The 19,493-nt window shown below is 47.7% G+C and overlaps 1 protein-coding gene across 4 annotated transcripts in view; it reads right to left on the minus strand.

Annotated features, from left to right (window-relative positions):
- Positions 1 to 19,493, minus strand: part of HTT (huntingtin) — a 2,905,635-nt gene that overhangs the window by 1,907,875 nt on the left and 978,267 nt on the right. For all 4 annotated transcript variants that reach the window (XM_069632055.1, XM_069632053.1, XM_069632052.1 and 1 more), the window contains one exon: positions 9,735 to 9,886. In XM_069632055.1, coding sequence (XP_069488156.1) covers positions 9,735 to 9,886 — 152 coding nt within the window. The remainder of the gene's footprint in view (positions 1 to 9,734; positions 9,887 to 19,493) is intronic.

A 19,493-nucleotide genomic window follows, 5' to 3' on the forward strand; every position in this document is an offset into this window, starting at 1 on the left:
AACACAGAATGTGAGTTCACTTCAGACTCCATCTACACAGGTCCCACCCCCTAGGGTGTACCCACAACACACTCCCCCTGGGAAGCTCCAGTCAGTCTGGCAGGAGGCAGCTCCAGAGCCATATATGGTATTTCCACCCAACTGCAAGTCAGGAAGACAAGACAGAGTCAGGGCTTCCCAACACTCTGGGAATCAACGTAAACGGCAATAGCAACCAAAAGGCCACAGTGGACATCTTAGCTTCTATCAGGAATCCATTGATTCCTACGGCATGGCGTGGGTATCACAAAAGTGGAGGACACTCATAGACACTGCCAAGTCAGCATGTAGCTGCCACCAGCAAATAACCTGCTCTGTGGGCAACACACAGGTACCCACAAATACACATAAGGGGTACAAGGGTATATCTACCCCCCCCCGCCCTCTCAGAGATGCCATAAGGGGATCCCATGGGTGTTGTTCACCAAAAGGAAAACATTAAGAGCTGCACTGCTAGGGGTCAAGGCTGGACCTCAGTGGCAGAAAACTGACAAAATACATACAGAGAAGAGGCAGGACAAGCACTAGGAGGCACTGTCGCTCCATAAGGCATTTCCAGCATCACACTAGACAAATGAAGGAGCAGTGCAAGTGTTGAGCCAGGAAACTTTCACTAATACATAATGTGCAAATTCATGGTATGATTTGAGAATACATTTAAAACAATCTATTTTATTTATTAATTTTAGCATTTATAGCAGCACCCAAACCCACCGGTATCACAGCGCTAGTTACATTAAGTACAAGAGATAACAGTTAAAAAGGGAGAGAGACAGTGCATAAACATTGCAGTATGCAGAAGGGGTTGACCGCATACGTAGGCTGAGACGCGCCTCTTAGTACAAAGGGCTACAACAAATATGCAGGGTCTGAAATAGGTAAAACGCAACATTGGAATGCCTCACCTCATTGTGCGGGGGGCTACACCAAATAAACAGGGTCAAAATAGGTAAGATGCAACATTTTCTGTGGTTTTTGTCTTGGCAAATCTTTAATTCAACAAACTATTCTACTAGTGGCTGAGCTCTTGTCGTATCGGTCAATTATCTACTATTGTCTCGTCTGCTTGTACCCCACTGTGTGTCCTCCCCTAGTGTCTCCCCCCCGCCACCCCTCTGACCCCCCTCTTCATCTCTCCTCTATCGACTATCCTGCTCTCCTTACTAAGTCTAGTAGCAAGAAGTTTAAAAAGGACTTCCTGGTCTCCAACCCCAGGCCTCGCTATCGCTGACACCTATACTAGTGCTTTCTCAAGACAAACCCTCACTGACATCCTCGGTTGTTCCCTCACCAGACCTATGGACTCTTCATATGGTCTCTGTGCTTTCTCATCTTCTCCCATTAATGGTGGCACCCAGTGGGAGGCCCTCCTGGCCCTCTTCCACGTCTCTAAGGTCATCATTAATGTTAACCTGAATGGAACCGTCTTGGTCCAAGGACCTCAGGCCAACCTTTTCCTCTTTGATAGACGCTTCCCGTGCCTCATCAATTTCCTTTCTTCTCCTGCTGTTCCTTCTCTCCTTTCCACGGCTTCCTTGCCTCCCCCCTCGGTCTCCTCCTTGGCTACCTAGCCCTCTCCTCCTTCCTCTTCTGCCCCCCTAGGGCACCTTCTACATCTCTGCAGGGCATACCTCTGATTTGTACCCCTCCCCAGAAGTCTTTCAAGTATGGCAACCTTCTCCATATTGCCACTCTCAACTCTCGCTCAGCTGTCAAACACTCCTCTGAAATCTGCCGCCTTCTGGAAGAACTTGACCTCCATGTCCTCCGTCTCACTGAGACTCTGTCACGAGCTATGAAACTCTCCTCCCTGATGGCTACAAGATCCTCTCTGCACCCAGATTCAACCGTTCTGGAGGGGGTGTAGTCCTGAAATTTCCAGAGTTGATTCCTGCCGCTGTCATCCCTACGCAGACCTACTCCTCCTTCAAATGCCTAGTCTGCAGGCTCTCTCCTGGCCATTCTTTTACTGTAGTTACCATCTATCGGCCACCTGGTCAGCTCTTCTCCTTCCTCTTTGAGTGGGCGGACCTCTCCTCCTCCCTCCTGGCCTCGACCACTCAACTCCTCCTTCTTGGAGACTTTAACATCCACTTGGATGCTTCCTGTCCTTCCTCTGGTCTCTTGTGACCTCTGCGACTCTCTCTCTCTCTTTCTACTCTCCACTCTGGCCCGACTCACTTTGTAGGGCACACTCTGGAGGGTTCTGATCTCTTAAGACCTTCCCCTCTCTATCCCCCTCTCCACTCCTCTCTCCTGGAGTGATAACTTTCTTCTTTCCTCCCAGCTCCCCCTCTCTTCTTCAGGCCAAGCCAACTGCAGCACTGCCACCTACCTTCTGTCAGAACTGGTAGTGCTGGTTGTCTATTTTGAAATGCAAGAACCTTCTGTGCGCTGGGAACATTGAAATATGAAAATAGGCATCTTACATATCCAATGTTGCCATGTAATCCCCCTTTTTTAGTAGGGGGATTACGTCTTGAAGTGTAGTCATGTGGAACGTTTGTGGCTTGACATACTTGTTTGCAGGGCGCAAATCTAATACTGGGCACATTGTTAGATTCTTTTTGGCACAAGGAAGTAGGTTGAATAAATACCCCTGTTTACCTGGTTGCCCGGGACGAGTTCTATGGCATCCTTTGCAAGTAGAATGGCAATCTCCTCGAGAAGGATTTTCTGGTGCTCCAACGAGTGTACCTTCGGTCTTGGAGGATGATTGTGGGGGTGCTCTAGTAGTTCTATTCAGTATCCTGCAGAAACTGTGGACAGCGCCCATCTGTCTGAAGTGATCCCTTCCCATGCGTGGGTGAAGATGGAAATGCCAACCCTACTGGGGATGCATGGGAGGGGACCTGAAGCAGAACATCACTGTTTACTGGGTGGCGTACCACCTCTGGCGGGGCTGCCTCTAACCCTAGAGCGGCCTCTGCGCTGCCCTCTGGGAAAGGCTTGTGATGCTTGGAAGTGATTGTTGCCCCATGAGGTTCCTTGATTTTGATAGTAATTCGAACCCCTCTGGGAGCTTTTGCCCCAAAAGCAATAAAAATTAGAGTTTCCCCTCTGTCCTGAGGGTTTATTAGTAAGTTGTCTGAGAGATTTTAGTGTCTCGTACTCGTCCTTCGCTGTCTTTAAGGCTTCCTCCACTGCCTTGCTGAATAGTACGTCCGGTTCCACCGGCATGTCTATAAGCGAGGCTTGAGTCTCAGGTTTGAACCCTGATTGTCTTAATCAAGCATGACGTTTTATCACAGTGCAATTAGTCTTGCAGCATTATCTGCTGCATCAAAGTTTGTTTTCATAATGCATCCTGAAACCGACCTTTCATCTGATGCCAGCTGAGCCAACTGGCTCTTCAGTGGTTCAGGAGCGGAAGATACCAAAGCAGCTACTTGTTCTCACTGATGGCAATTGTAGCTTGCCAAAAGGGTAGTGGTTGGTGTTTGCAAATCGTGCCTGATAGGCAAAGTGGTGGCAACTTTCCTGCCGATAGTATATAGTCTCTTGCTCTCCTTTTCCGGAGGTGCTTCTGAAGAAGCAAGTGGTGTACCTGCCCTCTTTCTGGTGGTTGGTACTACCAGGGAGTCGGGTTTCAATTGGCCCCTAATATATAGGGGATCAGAAGGTGCGGCACAGAATAATTTTTCAACTCGTGGATTCACCGCATGAGTAAGATTTGGAGTTACCAGCGAGGGGTCAATTCTACGCTGGACAGACTTTAGTATAGGGATAGCCTGAGCAATGGCTCGTTTGTCACCTAGGATCTCTTCCGCAAAATCCCTGTCCTCCTGGACACCTTGAGTGTCAATCTGAAAATGGGCTGCTGCTTTAGCCAGTATCTCGTTGAGGAGTAGTTGATTATCAACCAATGAGTTATGCACTGGGGGTTCTTTAGGAATTGGGGAGTCAAGATTGTAGGTTTCAGCCTCAACCTCCTCCTCCTCCTCCTTCTCCTCCTGGTCCTCATCATCCCCATATTAAGAGGCCCCCGTTTGGTGTTTCATCACAATAGGACTCGGGATGGTAAGATTCAATGACCAAAAGGCCTGTGGCCAAATTCTGCACCAGGGCATCAAAGCAGGGTCTTATATTAGGAGGTTGAGAATCCTTGGACCCCGAAGGGGCCGAGGTAGCTGGTGTGTTAGCATAACTATGAAAATAATTAGGGTCTTTTTCATAGAAGTCTGCCATAAATGACTTTCTTCTCATAACCCTGCCGATATCAGCAGAGCTCCAATCCTTGGAGCTAGATAACCACAACCTGTTCTGTTTCTTCTTCCATACCCATGTCTTGAGCAGTGGGAGGGATGATCTTCCCCTTAGTGGGAGGGACAGGGACTTGGAACCTTTCTACTGATTTAGGGGCTTTTTGTTTTCCCTTATGTTCTGAAGGCTTTTTGTGTTGTTTCTCCCAATTCCCATGACTAGAGGACTGTTTCCCAGTGCTTTTAGGGGCCTCCGAGGAACCGGACGCCTTACGTCGAGATTCGGAGGTGGTATCTGACACCTTGCGTCGAGAATTGAAGGTGATACAAGATTCGGAGGTGGTCTTGGAGGAAGGGTGTCGAATCTCGGGAGTAGACTACGCATCTTGACTGGGGATAGAGGTCGGAATCGTCTTCCGATCGGGCCTCCGGGAGTATTGGGAGTGTGATACCTTTTTCAACCGCTGACGGTTGGTTTTTGTCATGAGGCGATCTCGAACGAGAACGCCCAGAGGACACAGAATCATTGGGACACATCTCTTGGTGTCTTTGGTTGCCAATCGATCGACACGCGTGTCGAATTGCGGCCGTGGATGATGTGCTTAGTGGAAGTGGTGTGTGTCGCACTTCTGCCGCCGGGTGTTGTCCCCATAACTGAGCCGCCAGCCAGTCCTCCGGGATCGGGGGCTTGCGCGTGGGTGTCTAAAGTCACCCCTCTGCCCTCGCTGTCATCGCTAAAAGACCCTTTGACGTCCATGGCCTCTCTTTGCCTGGCGTAGTGGGCCCAGCGTTTAATGAAGTGGTCCTTAAGTGTTTTCAGCTTGAAGAGCTTGCAAGCTCAACAGGTAGCCTCGGGATGGTCTTGTGGGAGACACAAATTGCACGCATTGTGCTCATCTACCCAGGGGAACTTCCTGTTACACTTGGGGCAGAATTTGAAAGGAGTGCACTCCATATGTATCAAATTGGCAGCGGGCGGGTATATGTAGGAAATAAATGTGGGAAAAGCCTGTATGACCGTCCCCCACCCTCTCTACTTGTACAGGGCCGAGGTAGTTAATAGCAGATAGAATAAATATACGAACTATAACTAGATGGTACGACAATTGAAATTGTTAAATATTATATGTACCTGGGAATCCCTATATAAAACTCCTTTGAGACTAAAGTTTTTACCAATTTTATCGACCAAAGTGAGCAGGAAATTCAACGCCATTACATCAATATCCAACAGTGGAGGCTACTCAGTGGAAGGCCTGATTAAAATACATAGAGCAACCATCGTCCAGAATGCTTTATATGGTTTAGAGATACTGTTGACAGGGATATGCATTGGTTAAGTATTTTGGAGGGGAAACTATGGCGAGGCACACTGGGTTTGTTACCATCTACCCCAGTGGAAGCTATATGTATGGAATTGGGTATTACCTCCATGTCTAGGATATAGACCACATGCTGCAGTCTGCTTCTCCTCCAGAGCAAGAATCTAGATTTTCTTTATTTTGGAACTGATCTAAGGCTTAGCTCTGAGGGCCCACACAAAATGATGGCATGCTGGCTGCAAGACATTTGAAAATTGCATACAGACATTGGATTTACGGCACAGAGTCCTTCTAATGTTGGCTTGGATACTAAGGAGATTAAATGTAAAATCGTAATCTGGGATCGCATAAAGAAAATGGAAGACTTATTCAGCTAGGTGTCTTTCACAGATGATATAAAACAAGGCTTTACCAGGTGAGTTCCATTTAAATATTTTTTATCAATTTTTGAATTCAAAAACACGCTGCTTTTTTTGACCAGCTATCTACGCCGAGGTGCCTGGATCAACGCACCTCGTGAGGCTAGGTTATGTCGTATCTGTCATGAAAAAATATAGTCTATACGACATCTGCTTACCTCATATCCTAAACTGATGCAGACATATGCTAGAGGCTATTATAATTTTGTATCTGGTATTGGGGAATATACACAACCATAATTTCTGGTCCCATATATTCCATGGGGATAATCACAAATTTAATTATGCTACTTTTTATGTTTGGCAAAAGATTTTGAAAACCTATTCAGTAATATCGGATAGTTAATGGAAAGTATGCTTTTAAGAATGTATTACAATTTATACGATACATTTTAATAATATTGGGTAGAAAGGTAGATGAATTGCATTTCTACTTTTTCATTATTTCAAAGTAATGTAAGAAACTGATTAAATATGTTTATATGAAATGAGCATTCTTAAATTGGTGTTTCCATGAATCATGTTTAATATACAATAATATATTGACAATATGTTTTCTTTTTATTGATGATGTCATTGGGTAATTTTTTTTTTTCATACCAATAAACTTAAAGTAGAACATTTTTAAAACCAGATGCAGAGTGGCAGGAAACCCACTAGCAGGCACTTCTCTGCAGGCAGCTACACTGGACTTCCTCAGCCGGAGAAAAGTGGACAGATGTCGAGGTTGCAGTACCACTTGAATATTTCTTCGGTTGGTTGGAACTTGGCAAGCACTGGCCGTCTAGCAGCACTATGCGATGATACCCCCCGTCTTCTGGGTGATGCACGGCAGTCTGGCCTCCAGACACATGACGACACTGGTGGACCTCTGAGGCTTAAAATGTCCGGTCACTCTTCTTCAGAACCCACAAAGATAACCATGCCTGATGGCAGAAACACAGGAGTAGCTTCCAGGACACTTCGGGTGAAGAACAGCAGTTGCACGATGTCCACTTGTAGCTTCGAGAAGAGGTTGCCTGCCCAGGTCCTCTCTTGATTAATCCTTGAAACAGCAGAGCAATATTTGGATCTTGTGCAGAGTTGCAGCAGCAGAACTTCTAACTCCAGCTGGATTCAGGATACGCCTCCAGGAAAACTGAGTCAGCCAATCACACACCAGTGCATTCATCATGCAGCACCCAATCAGGCTCACAGGCATTCAGGCCATTCACCCAAACCCAGACACCCAAAATAGTGGATGTGTATTAGCGGCAACACCCAGCATTTCAGAACACCCACTACATTCAATCCAGTGTCAGACAGGGCTGGCTCAGGCAGACCACAGCACTATGACACACAACAAAAACCAGACACCCACAACATGGAATGTGAGTTGACTCCTATTTCCATTCCATCAGGTCTCACCCCTAGGGGTTACCCAAAACAAGCAATCTCTGGCAATGGCATCCCCAGAGCCATATATGGTCCTTCAACCCAACACCTAATCAAGGGAAGGGAACAGAGTCAGGGTTTCTCAGGACTTTGGGAATCAGTAAGGAAAAGGCAGCAGAAGTAGTCATCTTACCTTTGTTCAGGAATCCATTGATTCCAATGACAGAGCCCGAGTGTCCTAAAATGGGCGAGACCTAGAACTTATGTAGCTGCCACCAGCCCATACACTGCTCTGTGGGGTAAAAGAGAATGCCCAAAAACACACACTCTGGGTACAAAGGTGTACCTCTACCCATGGGTGCCATAGGGGTATCCCCTGGGTTTTGTTCACCAACAATAAACGAAAGACGAGCTGCACTGCCAGTGGTACATCCTGAACTCCTGTGCAGAAAACATGCAGAACACACAAGCTAGGGGAGTGGTGGGACAAGGTTGAGGAGGTTGTGTCCCTCCAAAGCATTCCCAGCATCACAACCTTCCCATTCAAGATGATCCATATGACAATTGGTTTGATCATTAGGAATCCTAAAAGGTCATAGCAATGTGCAGACTAAGAATATCAATATTGTGTTTTTTCCAAATACCTATTAATTTCCAAAGCACTGTAGGATCTGCCAAGACCGCAAGGTCACTGAAACCTTAAAACATTTACTACTTCAATGTCCTATGCTCAGAAACGAAAGAGATAGATACCTAGGAGAAATCTGGGCAAACAACCAGATTAGATAAGTGTACATATGGTGGAGAAATCTCTTGGGAGGTGAAAAACTATCAGCAAATCTAGCAGTAGCAACATTTTTTGCAACGATATTAGAAATTATAGACAAGAAAAGTGAGCTGTAAATATAGACTGATTGCTGAAAGGACATAGTCCCCAGTGGGAAGTGCTAAAATATGACCCGATTCTAATTTCTTGTTTATTCCTCTTTTTCGCTTTTTCACTTGTCTTTTTTTTTCCTTTTTCTGACATGCTGTTAATTTGATGGGTTTTTTTGCTTCTTTTTTCTCCCTTTTGTACTATTTAAAATGTGATAGCCAAAAGGTGTTCATTTGTATAAACCAGAGTGCTAATAAAAAAAATTAAAAAGGAAAATGTATTCATTTCATAACAGATAAAATGAATTAAAAACAATAGGCAATTAAGTAGAAATACAGTAGAAATATACCAACAGTAAATCAGTCACCATGTATGGAGAAAGGAAAGGAGGGGAAAAATGAAAAAACATAGGGGAAATGACAGTCAAACATACAGTTCATTTGACGCGTTCCAAATATCAAACCTTTTTCTTCAGCAGAAAAGACACTTTCTCCCTGCCAGAGAGAATTGATAAATCATGCAATCAGTTCTCAACAGTAGGCTTGAGATCACTCTCCCAAATCTTTTTTTTTTTGGCCAGTCAAAGGGCTCTATAGCAAGTCAACAGGAACCTTAATGCAATATTGTGCTAATTAAATATCCATAGCTTCAGAGATTAATGCAGATTATACTTCCCTGGTTTATTAGGATTGAGAATTGAATACATTTTAAAGTAAAACACATTTGAGATCAAACCCAAAGTCGAACCATATCAAGGTCAAGCCTACACTCTAGCACGTGCATGTGTTTCGCCTTTACTGTGGCTTTCTCAAGGCTGATTAAATAAGAGAATGAAGTTTTGACTTGGATATGGTGAATCATAAGTTGCTTATGAGCAGTGGTGCATAGGCAGAAACGTTAGTGGTTATATATTGGCACAGTGGTGTCCGTGGTTAACTTGCATAATAGAAAGTCATCTTTTAGCATGCTTCAAAGCTATTGAGCCGAAAACTTGTATTTGAAGACAGCATTCCAGTGGGCAAACAATATATAATGATGCTGGATAGCCAATTTTCTGGTGTTGGACAGAGATAATGATTTGTTTCACTAGCTAGCAGCATTCCGCGCTCTAGTGAAACAATGATCATCTCTGAATTTCAAGGACATTGAGGTTTCAACCTCAATATTACTTTCTTTTTACGAAAGTTAACCAGAGACACCACCGTGACAATATATAACCTTGGAAGTTTCTGTCTTTGCACAACTGCTCATACACAGCCCTTCTCGTTGAAAAGATAGACTGCTGAGAAATTGTACCCAGTTATGAACGAAAGTAGACTAAACTGACCTAGGTGCCAGTATAACATGCAACGTTTTCAAGCTTATATCCCTATGAATGAATTCTGAATTAATTCAACAATTGCCTTTGTTTTTGCTTTCACACAGACAAACATTTTCCTAATGTGAAAAACACAAATGGTTATCATACAAATTTTGAATGACCACAAATGTTTATATGTACCTGCAAGCAAGTTCCCAGCCAAAATTAAAGTATCTTGATGTGCAGAAAGATCCAATGGAAGCCAGGCAGATGAAAGAAGAGATAGAATCATACTGGCCATTCCAACGGTGCAACTTTTCCGAGACTCATCAGGAGAACTTGGCTGTGAAATACTAAATGAGTATTTAAAGAATTACTATATAATAAGAAGCATATAACAACAAAACTACAAAAGGTAGATTAGAGGATCACATCTGCATTGGTGAGCTCTGTCCATTTTAAGTGTGTACACTTTAAAAAAAGAAAATAGTTACTGAATGTAGTGACTAACGTACTCCTAGTGCATAGTCCCCTTCATTTCATACTGTATGGGTGTCCCTCGCGAGGGACGGGAGACGGAACCTTTTTCACCAGAAAAGATTCTTCTTCCCCTTTAAATTTTGAGGCGCGCGGATCTGTGAGCGTGCACTCGCCTGACCTATGGGCGTCGTTCAAACAGTAGTGCTTACAGAAAACCAAGTGGGTGGCTACGGTATCCGCCCTGCTGATGACCTGCCACGGCACATGCATTTGGAACGCGATGGCCGTGGCCTTGGCTCTGGCCGCATGGGCATGTAAGTTAGCTGGCACAGGTTTGTGCTGCCCCTCATAGGCCACCCTGATGGCCGCGGCCCTCCACCTTGCTATGGAGGCATTGGAGGCCTGGTAACCGGGCCTTGACCCACTGAGTGCGACAAACAAGACGTTCGACTTGCAGACATCCTTGGTTCTGTCCAGGTAGTATTTCAGCAAGTGTCTGACATCCAGACGGTGCCAGACTCTGAGGCGCCTCCTTGGGGTCGGCGAAGAAAGTGGTGAAGACTTTTTCCTCATTGAGATGGAAGGAGCGGCTCCACCTTGGGTAGGAACGTAGGGTGCGTTAGCAGGACAGCCTTGTCCTTGTGAAAGCTAGTATAGGGCTCTGAAGCCACCAGAGCCTGGATCTCGCTGACTCTGCAAGCTGAGGTGAGGCCCTACTAGTAGGGCTGCTTTACAGTGACCAGCCTGAGCTCCGCGGACACCATTGGCTCAAAAGGTTTGCGTGTCGAGGCGCCCAACACAACATTAAGGTACTGCACAGGGTGTGGTTTCTTTATAGGCGGGTAAAGCCTGTGGAGGTCTGCCAGATGTCGCTTGACCACCGGGTTGGAGGAGAAGAGGCCCTCCTCCTAATTCTTGTAAGCCCCTAGGGCTTCCAGATAGGTGCGGCATGTATCCACCTGTAGGCCGGAGTGGGCTTGGTGTGCTGAAAACGGGAGCACATCATCCAAGGTGCACTTAAGAGGGTCGATCTCCCAGGTCCAATGACAAAATCTAGACCATTAACTCTTATATTGGCACCTTTTAGCCTTGCTTCTAGCACCCTGGATGACATCTAGGTTAGCCTGAGATAGGCTCAAGTGTTTCAGCGTGACCGGCTCAGGAATCGAGATGCGAGGGCTAGTTTCTGAGGAGCTGGGTGGAGTACCCTGCCCCCATGCTGGGCCAGGAGCTCGTAATTGTCCACCCCCAGTCTGCCGAGAATGTCTGCTTCCAGGTTGGATTCCCCCAGGAGGTTGACAGCCATGAGGTAGATGATGTTCTCCAGAGCCCATTCCCCCATGCCGACTGCTAGGTTTTACAGCGGAGGGGATCTGGTACCCCCCCTGCTTGTTGACCTAGTACATGCTGGTTGGGTTTCTTGCCCTCAATAAGAGGGAGAAACGCGTTGAGAGCCAGCCATATGGCATTCAAATCTAGCCAATTGATGTGTGATCCTGCTGAGTCTAGACTCCCTGGACGCCATGGTTGACCAGGGGTCTCCCCAGCCCTCTAGGGAAGAGTGTGTAGTGACTGACCTGAGGAGCCGGCTGTCGGACGGGCTCGTCCTGCCGCACGTTGCCATCCGCAGACCACTGCTGGAGGTCTGAGTGGAGAAAGGAAGAAATGTTGACTGGCTCCGCTTGGGAGCCCTTCTCCTGATTCCATGAGGCTGCGAAGTCCCACTGTAATTTCCTCATACTGAGCCTCGTGTGGGGTACGACTAACAGGACCGCTGCCATAAGACCCAATAGGTGTTGGTACCACCAGGCCGAGGTCACTAGCCTGGAGAGGAAGTGAGCTGTGGCTCTCTTGATGGCCGCAATCTTGTCCTCTGAGAGAAAGACACTCACTGAGCTCGTGTCCCGGATGAGGCCTAAGGAGGTCAGGCTCTGCGTGGGCTGCAGCCGAGACTTCTTGAGATTGATGGTGAACCACAGGTCGTGGTGTTCATCATTGCCAAGGCGGTATGATGAACAGCTTCTGGAGAGGTGGCCCGAACGAGCCAGTCGTCCAGGTATGGGTAGACATGGTGGCCCTGGGCCCTGAGGGAGGACGGCTGCCACTGTATTTATTAACCTGGTAAATATCCTGGGCGCGGAGTTGAGGCCAAAGGGTAGCACCTTGTATTGGAAATGGCAGCCCCTGATCCTGCAGAGCAGTAAATAACGATGCGGCTGCCAAATCGGGACATGTAGATAAGCGACCTTCAGATCCAGTAAGCACATCCAGTCGCCCCTATCCAGTGTTTCCGCAATAGAGCTGGCTTAACAATCTCGAATCTTTGCAGAGGGAGGGAGAGCTTGAGGGTGGAAAGTTTCAACAACTCTCAGGCCGGCCTGGTTCTTCTTCTGTATGGCGAATATCCTGGAATAGAATCCCAATCTTTGCTGGGAGGCTGGGATCTCTTCCACTGCCTGGCTCTCGACGAGCGACCGGTTCTCCGCCAGAGTTGTTGTGGGAGAGGAGGGGAGGAGGGAGGAGAGGAAGGTACCGGTAGGAAGTACTCGGTGGAGACTTCGGAGAGGATCCAGGGGTCCAAAAAATTCTGATGCCATATTTGCACGTGAAAGGCAAACCTGCCCCCCACCGGAGACACGTGGATCCGAAGGGGCGTGTCATTCCTTCTTTCCCTCTGAGGTTGTTCCGGAGGATGGGGATTGGAGAGGCCGCTTGCCCCCCGCCCCCTTTTGTTGTTTCCTCCGGTGCCGACTCAGAGAACGGTAAGGTCGCCTGGACTTCCGTTCCTGGAAGCCCAGAACATGCCAAACTCCAACCCCTAGTCAGAGCGTTGCTGCGACTGGGTGTAGACCTTGGGCGTGGCCTTCGTAAGAATAGTTAAAGACTTTGCTATGCAAGCTGTTCTTTTTATCTAATTCCTCATCCGTGGAGTGGAGAGGTCACTACCCTCGAATGAAAGGTCCCATATGCGTTCCTGGACCTCGAGATTAACTTAGTAGCCCGAAGCCTGGCCGTCCTCATGTCCGTGGCAATGCAGATGGCCCTGCCAGAGGTATTGATGTGGGCCACTGTGCACTCCCTGATGTCCTGCGCTACCAGCTTGGCTTCTCCTAGGCCAGTCCTGAAGCGCGCTTGTCTCTGTGCCGGAAGTTCTGGATTGCAAGGAGGTTTTGGAGTCCAGCTATTTTCTGTACACCTTCAAGATCTTCTCCTCCTTGCCTAGCAGCATCGAGAACGAGGTGGCCGAGGACGACTGAGGCTTAGAATAGAGTGACGCCGCAGCAATCGCGGAAGATCTGCGGTTGTGGATGCGCCAAAAGCAAGAGTGTATCACCCTCCGTCTGTCTATACTTGGCGTCTAGGCGCCGATTGACAGGTTGGCCCGAGTGCGGCTTGCGCCACCCCTTCTTGGCCAGGGCAACTACATCTTTCTGCATCAGGATCCCCGTTTTGGTAGGGGCTCTTAGGGTGGGGACTTCTGCCAAGACCCCCTCTTCGGGCTGCTCTACCTCGGGCTGAGAGGCTCGGAGAGTCCAGAACTGGTGGAGGAGTGCTGGGCGCCATGGGGTGCGGTGTGGAAAACGGAGCCGGTGGCTGCGGAGGCTGGTGTGGAACTGCCTGTACTGTGGGAGGCAGGGAAGCTTTAATCGGCTGGGGCAGCGGTAGTTGCGCTGGGGCCTGTGGCAACGGAGCCATAGGTGGAATGACTATGGGAACTGGTGGGGTGACCTGGGGGAGCATGTCCCCGATGGCATCCCGGAGGATAGCCCCCATCCGGGGAGTTTGCATCAGCCCTCGGAACCTTCCAAAGAACCGGTCTTCGGAGGCTGTAGAGGTGGCAGTTGATATTGACAAGAGTGGCTAATGGCTGCTGGGGCGGGGCACACTGTACCTGCGGTGCAGGGGAAACCTGTCCTGTGCCGATGATGGATAAACTGTAGGTCACACACCCGGTTGGCGCCAGTCCCACCTTGTGACTCGTTCCTCCACCCGCTCTGCCAGAGGGGTTATCGGACGTGCGGCCATCTTGGCTGGTGCGGTGACCATTTTGTCGAGCTGCGTGCCACGTGCCGAAGTCGTGGTGCCTGGCTCGCTGGAACCAGCCCCATCCAAGACACTTGGTGTTGGAACATAAGGCCAATCCCGCAACCTCAGGCCGTGACCTGGAAAACATCTTGCCCTCGGCAGAGCTGCCGGTAGTGCTGCGTGAAGACGCCCCCTCGGCCATGATGCTGGTACTAGGACGTTGCCTCTCGGGAGTAATCCCGGGAAAAGAAACTTGCGGTCCCTCAGCACTGACACCGGAAGGATCCCTCGGCTGTGAGGCCGGTAGCTGGACTAGCCTTGGTACGTGTGCTAGAACCCAAAAGGTTACTCCCGGTCAGGCGCTTCCTTGGGAAGGAGTCGCCTTTACGGGGTGCAATGGTAAATAGAGGCCTTACCTCCGGCCTCGAGCGATGTTTGACGAAGTCCTTCAGGTCCTCCGGAGGCTCTGGAAGAGCTCCTTCCTCCTAGCTAGCCTGTTCTTCAGTGCATGCGGTGTGAGCGCTTTGCATGCGGAGCAACCTTCTGTTAGGCAAGATTGTATGCAGTACCCTTTGGGTGTACTACAACATCGCTAACCAGCTGGCAATAGGAACCCAACCTTTGGTATAAGTCTGTAATACACAGGTTGGTAGCGTGTTGAACAGCCAGGCTTATCTCGAGAGGGGCCAATGTGAGCTGTAGGGGAGTTACACAGAGATTCACAGCGACAAGTATTCAAATAAACTCTTACACACAAGGTTTCTAGATTAAACAATTATTAATTTAACAGTCAGTTAGAGTAAGCCTTCTTCAGAAGGGGGCAATATAATAGTAACATACAAAAACACTCCAACAGTCCATACTCATTTCTAAACCAGTAAGTACCCATTTGGGATGGCACACAGAAACTTCCTACACCCTTAGGTGACTTTAGTAACTAGGACACTGTGGACATTAATATACCACTGTTTGCATTTAGAATCAGCCTTCAGAGTTTAGAAAAAAAGGTTATTAGAAGAGAACAAGAGATCACACAAATATTCTGAAGCAGGTAAGTACTTTTGGTAACCCCCAATGCAAAGTTAGTTAACCCCTTCCTGGAAGGTGGATAAAACACAATGTTAGAGGGCAGAAGAGTCATTCAGGGAGCCGGGCTAGGACATCTTGCAGGTAAAGTAAAAGTCTTGCACAATGTTTTAGAAGTCTTTGTAGAAAAGAAGAATTCAAAGCTGGGTCACAAGCTGTTTAGGCTTGTGAAGTAAAGAAGCTATCAGCAACTCTACAGAGCAACCACAACAGGTCTCACAAACAGAGAACAAGTGCAAGAGGTCAGTTCTCTTAGACTGTACAGTGCCTTGAGGTTGAAGGAAAAGGGCAGCCAATGACTTCAGTTCCTGTGCAGCTCTGAAGATCCTGGTGTTCCTGGGCCTCAGTCGTGGGGACAAGAGGGAGGACGTCTGGTCACTCCCGCACTGCAATGGGACGGTCACCGACCGCAACCGGCAATCTTCAAACAAGTGGCACTCCAGTGTTTCAGCTCCTAGCGTCTACCGCAAATAACACTGCGGTTCCTGGCTGTCGAGATGGGCTTTCCTTGCAACTGGGGTCCAGCACTCTGTTGAGGTGGCTCAGGCTCGGTCTGTCCTGCTTCCTGGGAGTCCGAGGATCTTCCTGGAGTTCTTGGCCAGCTTAAAAGCAACGCACGCGATCTGGTGTTCCTCTCCCTGGCTATTCAGCTCCAGCAGCAACTGCAGTGGAATTTCAACTAGCTCTGAGAGGATAGCAAGGTGGCTTACTTTGGAGTTCATTGGTCCCACCAACTCAAAGGGAGAAGTCGTCCTTGCAGGGGCTTCGCTGTTGATATGAATTTGTTTCAGCATAGCAGCAGGGCTTCACTGGGAAAACCAACGGTCCAGGAGTTGCAGCAGGCATCCTCTTCAAGTTCTTCTTTGGATTCCTTCGTCCAGTGGTCGACTCTGTCTTCCAAGCCAAAAAGCCTCAACTTTTATGCAGGTTTCTCCCATTTATTCCAGCCTAAATGTCAGTCACCCAGCAGTGTGGTTGTCCTTGCTGGACAGTCAGCCGGCCAATCACCTAAGAGTGCATTCCTGTCTCCTAGGAGACTAGGCACAGGGAGTTTCGAGCATCTGCCTCGCTTCCTGCCCCCTTCAGACACCCTGGAGCCAGAGGCGGGTTTCACTCGTGAATCCCGCCAAAGACAAAACAAACAAAGGGACCAAAACTGGTTTAGCACACAGAGTAAATCTCAATAAGGACCTTTCCACAAAGAAATGGCGAAAAAAGAAGACTGGGGACATTTTCCCAAAAATGGCACCCTTGGGTGCTTTACTTCAGCTGCGCCCACAGCCCGCGGTAAATGCACACCACGGTAGTTAAAAGTAAACCACTGCCACCAGCCATTCATCGAGAAGAGGGTAACATAAAAATGTTACATGAGAAGCTAGACAAAGGGGATACTAAGTAACCCCATCCAGTACCCTATTGTAAGATATTGTGTGCTGGGTCTAGAAAGTTACAAGTGTAAGTAGTCAATTCATGTAAAAAGATGATGCCTATGGAGTTTGTCAAATTCCACAACCAAAAGAAACACAGAGTTCAAAATCACATTAAAATACATGAGAGAGTGGGAAAAAAGGGTCTCACTCTCGCCAGGCAAAAAATGTAAGTACTAGAGTGCATGGGGAAGAGACCCTCGCAGGCTGGACACCGGCTGAAGCGCACTGAAGTCGACATGCGCCGAGGAGGTGCGTGGCGTCGGAGGACCAAGCACCTATAAGAAAGAAGAATATCTGGGGAAGAGCGGGTGAAATTACATGGCCATAACCAAACCCAGGAGCGCTGGTGAATTCCGCCCGTTCCCATCGATGCAGAAAAGGGGACTGAGGAGTGGCACCGGTCAAGGGGAAGAAGATTTTTTTGGCGAAAAAGGTTTTGTCTCCTGTCCCTCAAGAGGGGCGCTCATACAGTATGGAGGAAAGGGGACGGGACGGAAGTGTAAATGTTTTTTATACGATTTTCAATTACATATTTTCAATTTAATCTCATAAGACCGACTGGTACTAGGTAAATCAACATGATCAATCTATGTCCATTCTGTCCCTCTATCAAAATTGCATGGGAATTTGTGTAAGGCATGTACTGCATGCATTTATAATTTTTGACCATTTCATGTATGAAAGTTGCATAACTTGTAGTGAATTACAGCTACCTCTAGAAATAAATGATTTCCATATATGTGCCTTTCTTACTGGGGGGTTCTGAAACTAAACATTCAACAGTCTATATTTTCATCGTGACAAAGGCATCTTTCCTTTTCACTTATAATATTGCAGGAACACCATTGCATGTGTTATTCTTATCATTTTCATCAAAATGTTGTATGATATGATATGGCATTTATAATGCACCTATTCACAAGTGTTTCAAGGAGCGAGTGCCTATACACAAGTGTTGCAAGGCAAGATTTGTGCATAGGTATATACAATTATTACCCAACTGACGTTCGTACTTCACTTCGAAAAGTATGGAAATCTGAGATTGCCTTGAAGGGATATGAATCTGCTGCTTGCAGGTAACGCACAGATCACAGCAGAGTGCTTAGCTCATATGCAAATATATAATTTTTTTTACCTACTCTTCCCATTGAATGCTTTCAGTTGGGGGTAGTAGCAACCCCTCCCAAATCTGCTTGGCTTAATTAGCCGCATAATTGATATCGTCTCTGCAGCCGTACGGTACTGGGCCTTGAGATGAACCTTGCCCTAACACGTCTGCCGACATTAGCCTCCTAGTAAAGTTTACCGCCTCAAGGTTCCCTGGTCCTGATCTCTTACCATACTGGACCATATATTTTCGCCAGGCCCACACCTACTCCATGTAATGTGACATGGCCAGTATTGCTGTCAAGACGGGCAAGGTGGGTATGGGAGTGTGGGCATAAAGCATCCTATAGCCATTTTTGACCATACAGGAGAATGCCGCAACAGAAAGGACCCCATTTCCCACCCTGGTGCCAGGATACTTGTACACTTGCACACAGAGCCTTCTTTTGCATTTCAGGCTCCAGCGGCGGAATGCACCGAGTGAACAAGGCAGCAACCGCACCTCAGGTCCAATCATCGCTGACAGACTCAGCAGCCAATGGAGACCTCCAAGTTCTTCAGAGTGGAAGCAGCAGATAGCATGGAGTTGCTCGAGAGTCCATGGAACGAGAGAGTGCAGCCGCTGGGGCCTCGGAGCAGCAAGGGCCCATCAAGTACCATTGACGAGGATCTGCGCAGGAGTGGAAAGGAGCCTGTGCTGGTGAGAGAGAGCCACTGGACCACCAGGGATGTTCTACAGTAGTTGCCATGACCTTGGAGAGGATGCGGACCATAGGAACGACCCGCACCGCCACAACACATGCACGGCAAGCCTGCGAGGAACCAGGTGCTGTGGCTTAGGCCTCTTTTTGAAACTTCTCAACCTCACCTACATTTCCCAAGAGTAGAAGTAAGACTCAGATTGGCAAGGAGCAACGGACCATTAAGAACAAATGGAGGGAGATTAAGGAAGGGACCAGGAAGCTTGAAGTGTGGGGTTATCTGTGTCGGGTCAGCAGTGGAGGTGGACTAAGAGACCAGTAGGAGGAAGGAAGGAGCATTCAGTGCGGAGGAAACAACTGGGAAAAGGGTGAGGTACTGAGTGCAAATGTAACACGGAGTGACTGCGTGCATGGTGTGACGGGTGAATAGAGACTAGTGTAAGGAGTGAAGATGTGCCGGATGGTATTCAATGAAATTAGGGTGTTTATGTAGTGGGAGGAGAGTAGTAAGAGGAATAATGATAGGGTAAAAGTAGGACTATTGCAAAAATAGTAGTAGTAGTGGGAAAATAGTAGTGAGAGCAGAATAGTAAGGAGCGTTGTGGTAGTAGTAGTGGAAGGAGAGTAGTTGTAGGAGTAGTAGTTGTGGGAAGAGTAGTAGTGGGGAAAAGTTATCAAAGGGTGTAAGGTGGAAGGAAGGTGGAGTGAAACATCAGAGGGACAGAAGGTTGTGGAGAAAAGTCAGGCAGAGGCACTGTAGAAGTGCAAGGTAAGAACAAGCATGACTAGTCTTAGGCGGATCCAACAGAGTAAATGCAGGCACCATTCCCAAGTCCATGTAAGCTGGGCTACAGTAGGGACAACTAGAACGTCCCTGAGGTAGTCAGAAAGTCTCCATTCACCTCCGAATAAAACCAGAGATTAGACAGTAGGTGTTACTGATCTGCAGTGCTAAACAGTGGTTACGGATGTCTGATACACAGTGGGAGATGAAAAAGAAGGACGGCTATAGCACCGCCACCCCCCAGGACCTTATTCCAACTCAGAACTACGATTGCACCAAAACATCTGCTAATTTCCTACTGTAAATTATCCACAAAAGACTTATTTTTAATTATTATAATGCAGCC

This window comes from Ambystoma mexicanum, chromosome 6q, assembly GCF_040938575.1.
Source record: "Ambystoma mexicanum isolate Mex_15411 chromosome 6q, UKY_AmexF1_1, whole genome shotgun sequence".
NCBI lineage: Eukaryota > Metazoa > Chordata > Amphibia > Caudata > Ambystomatidae > Ambystoma > Ambystoma mexicanum.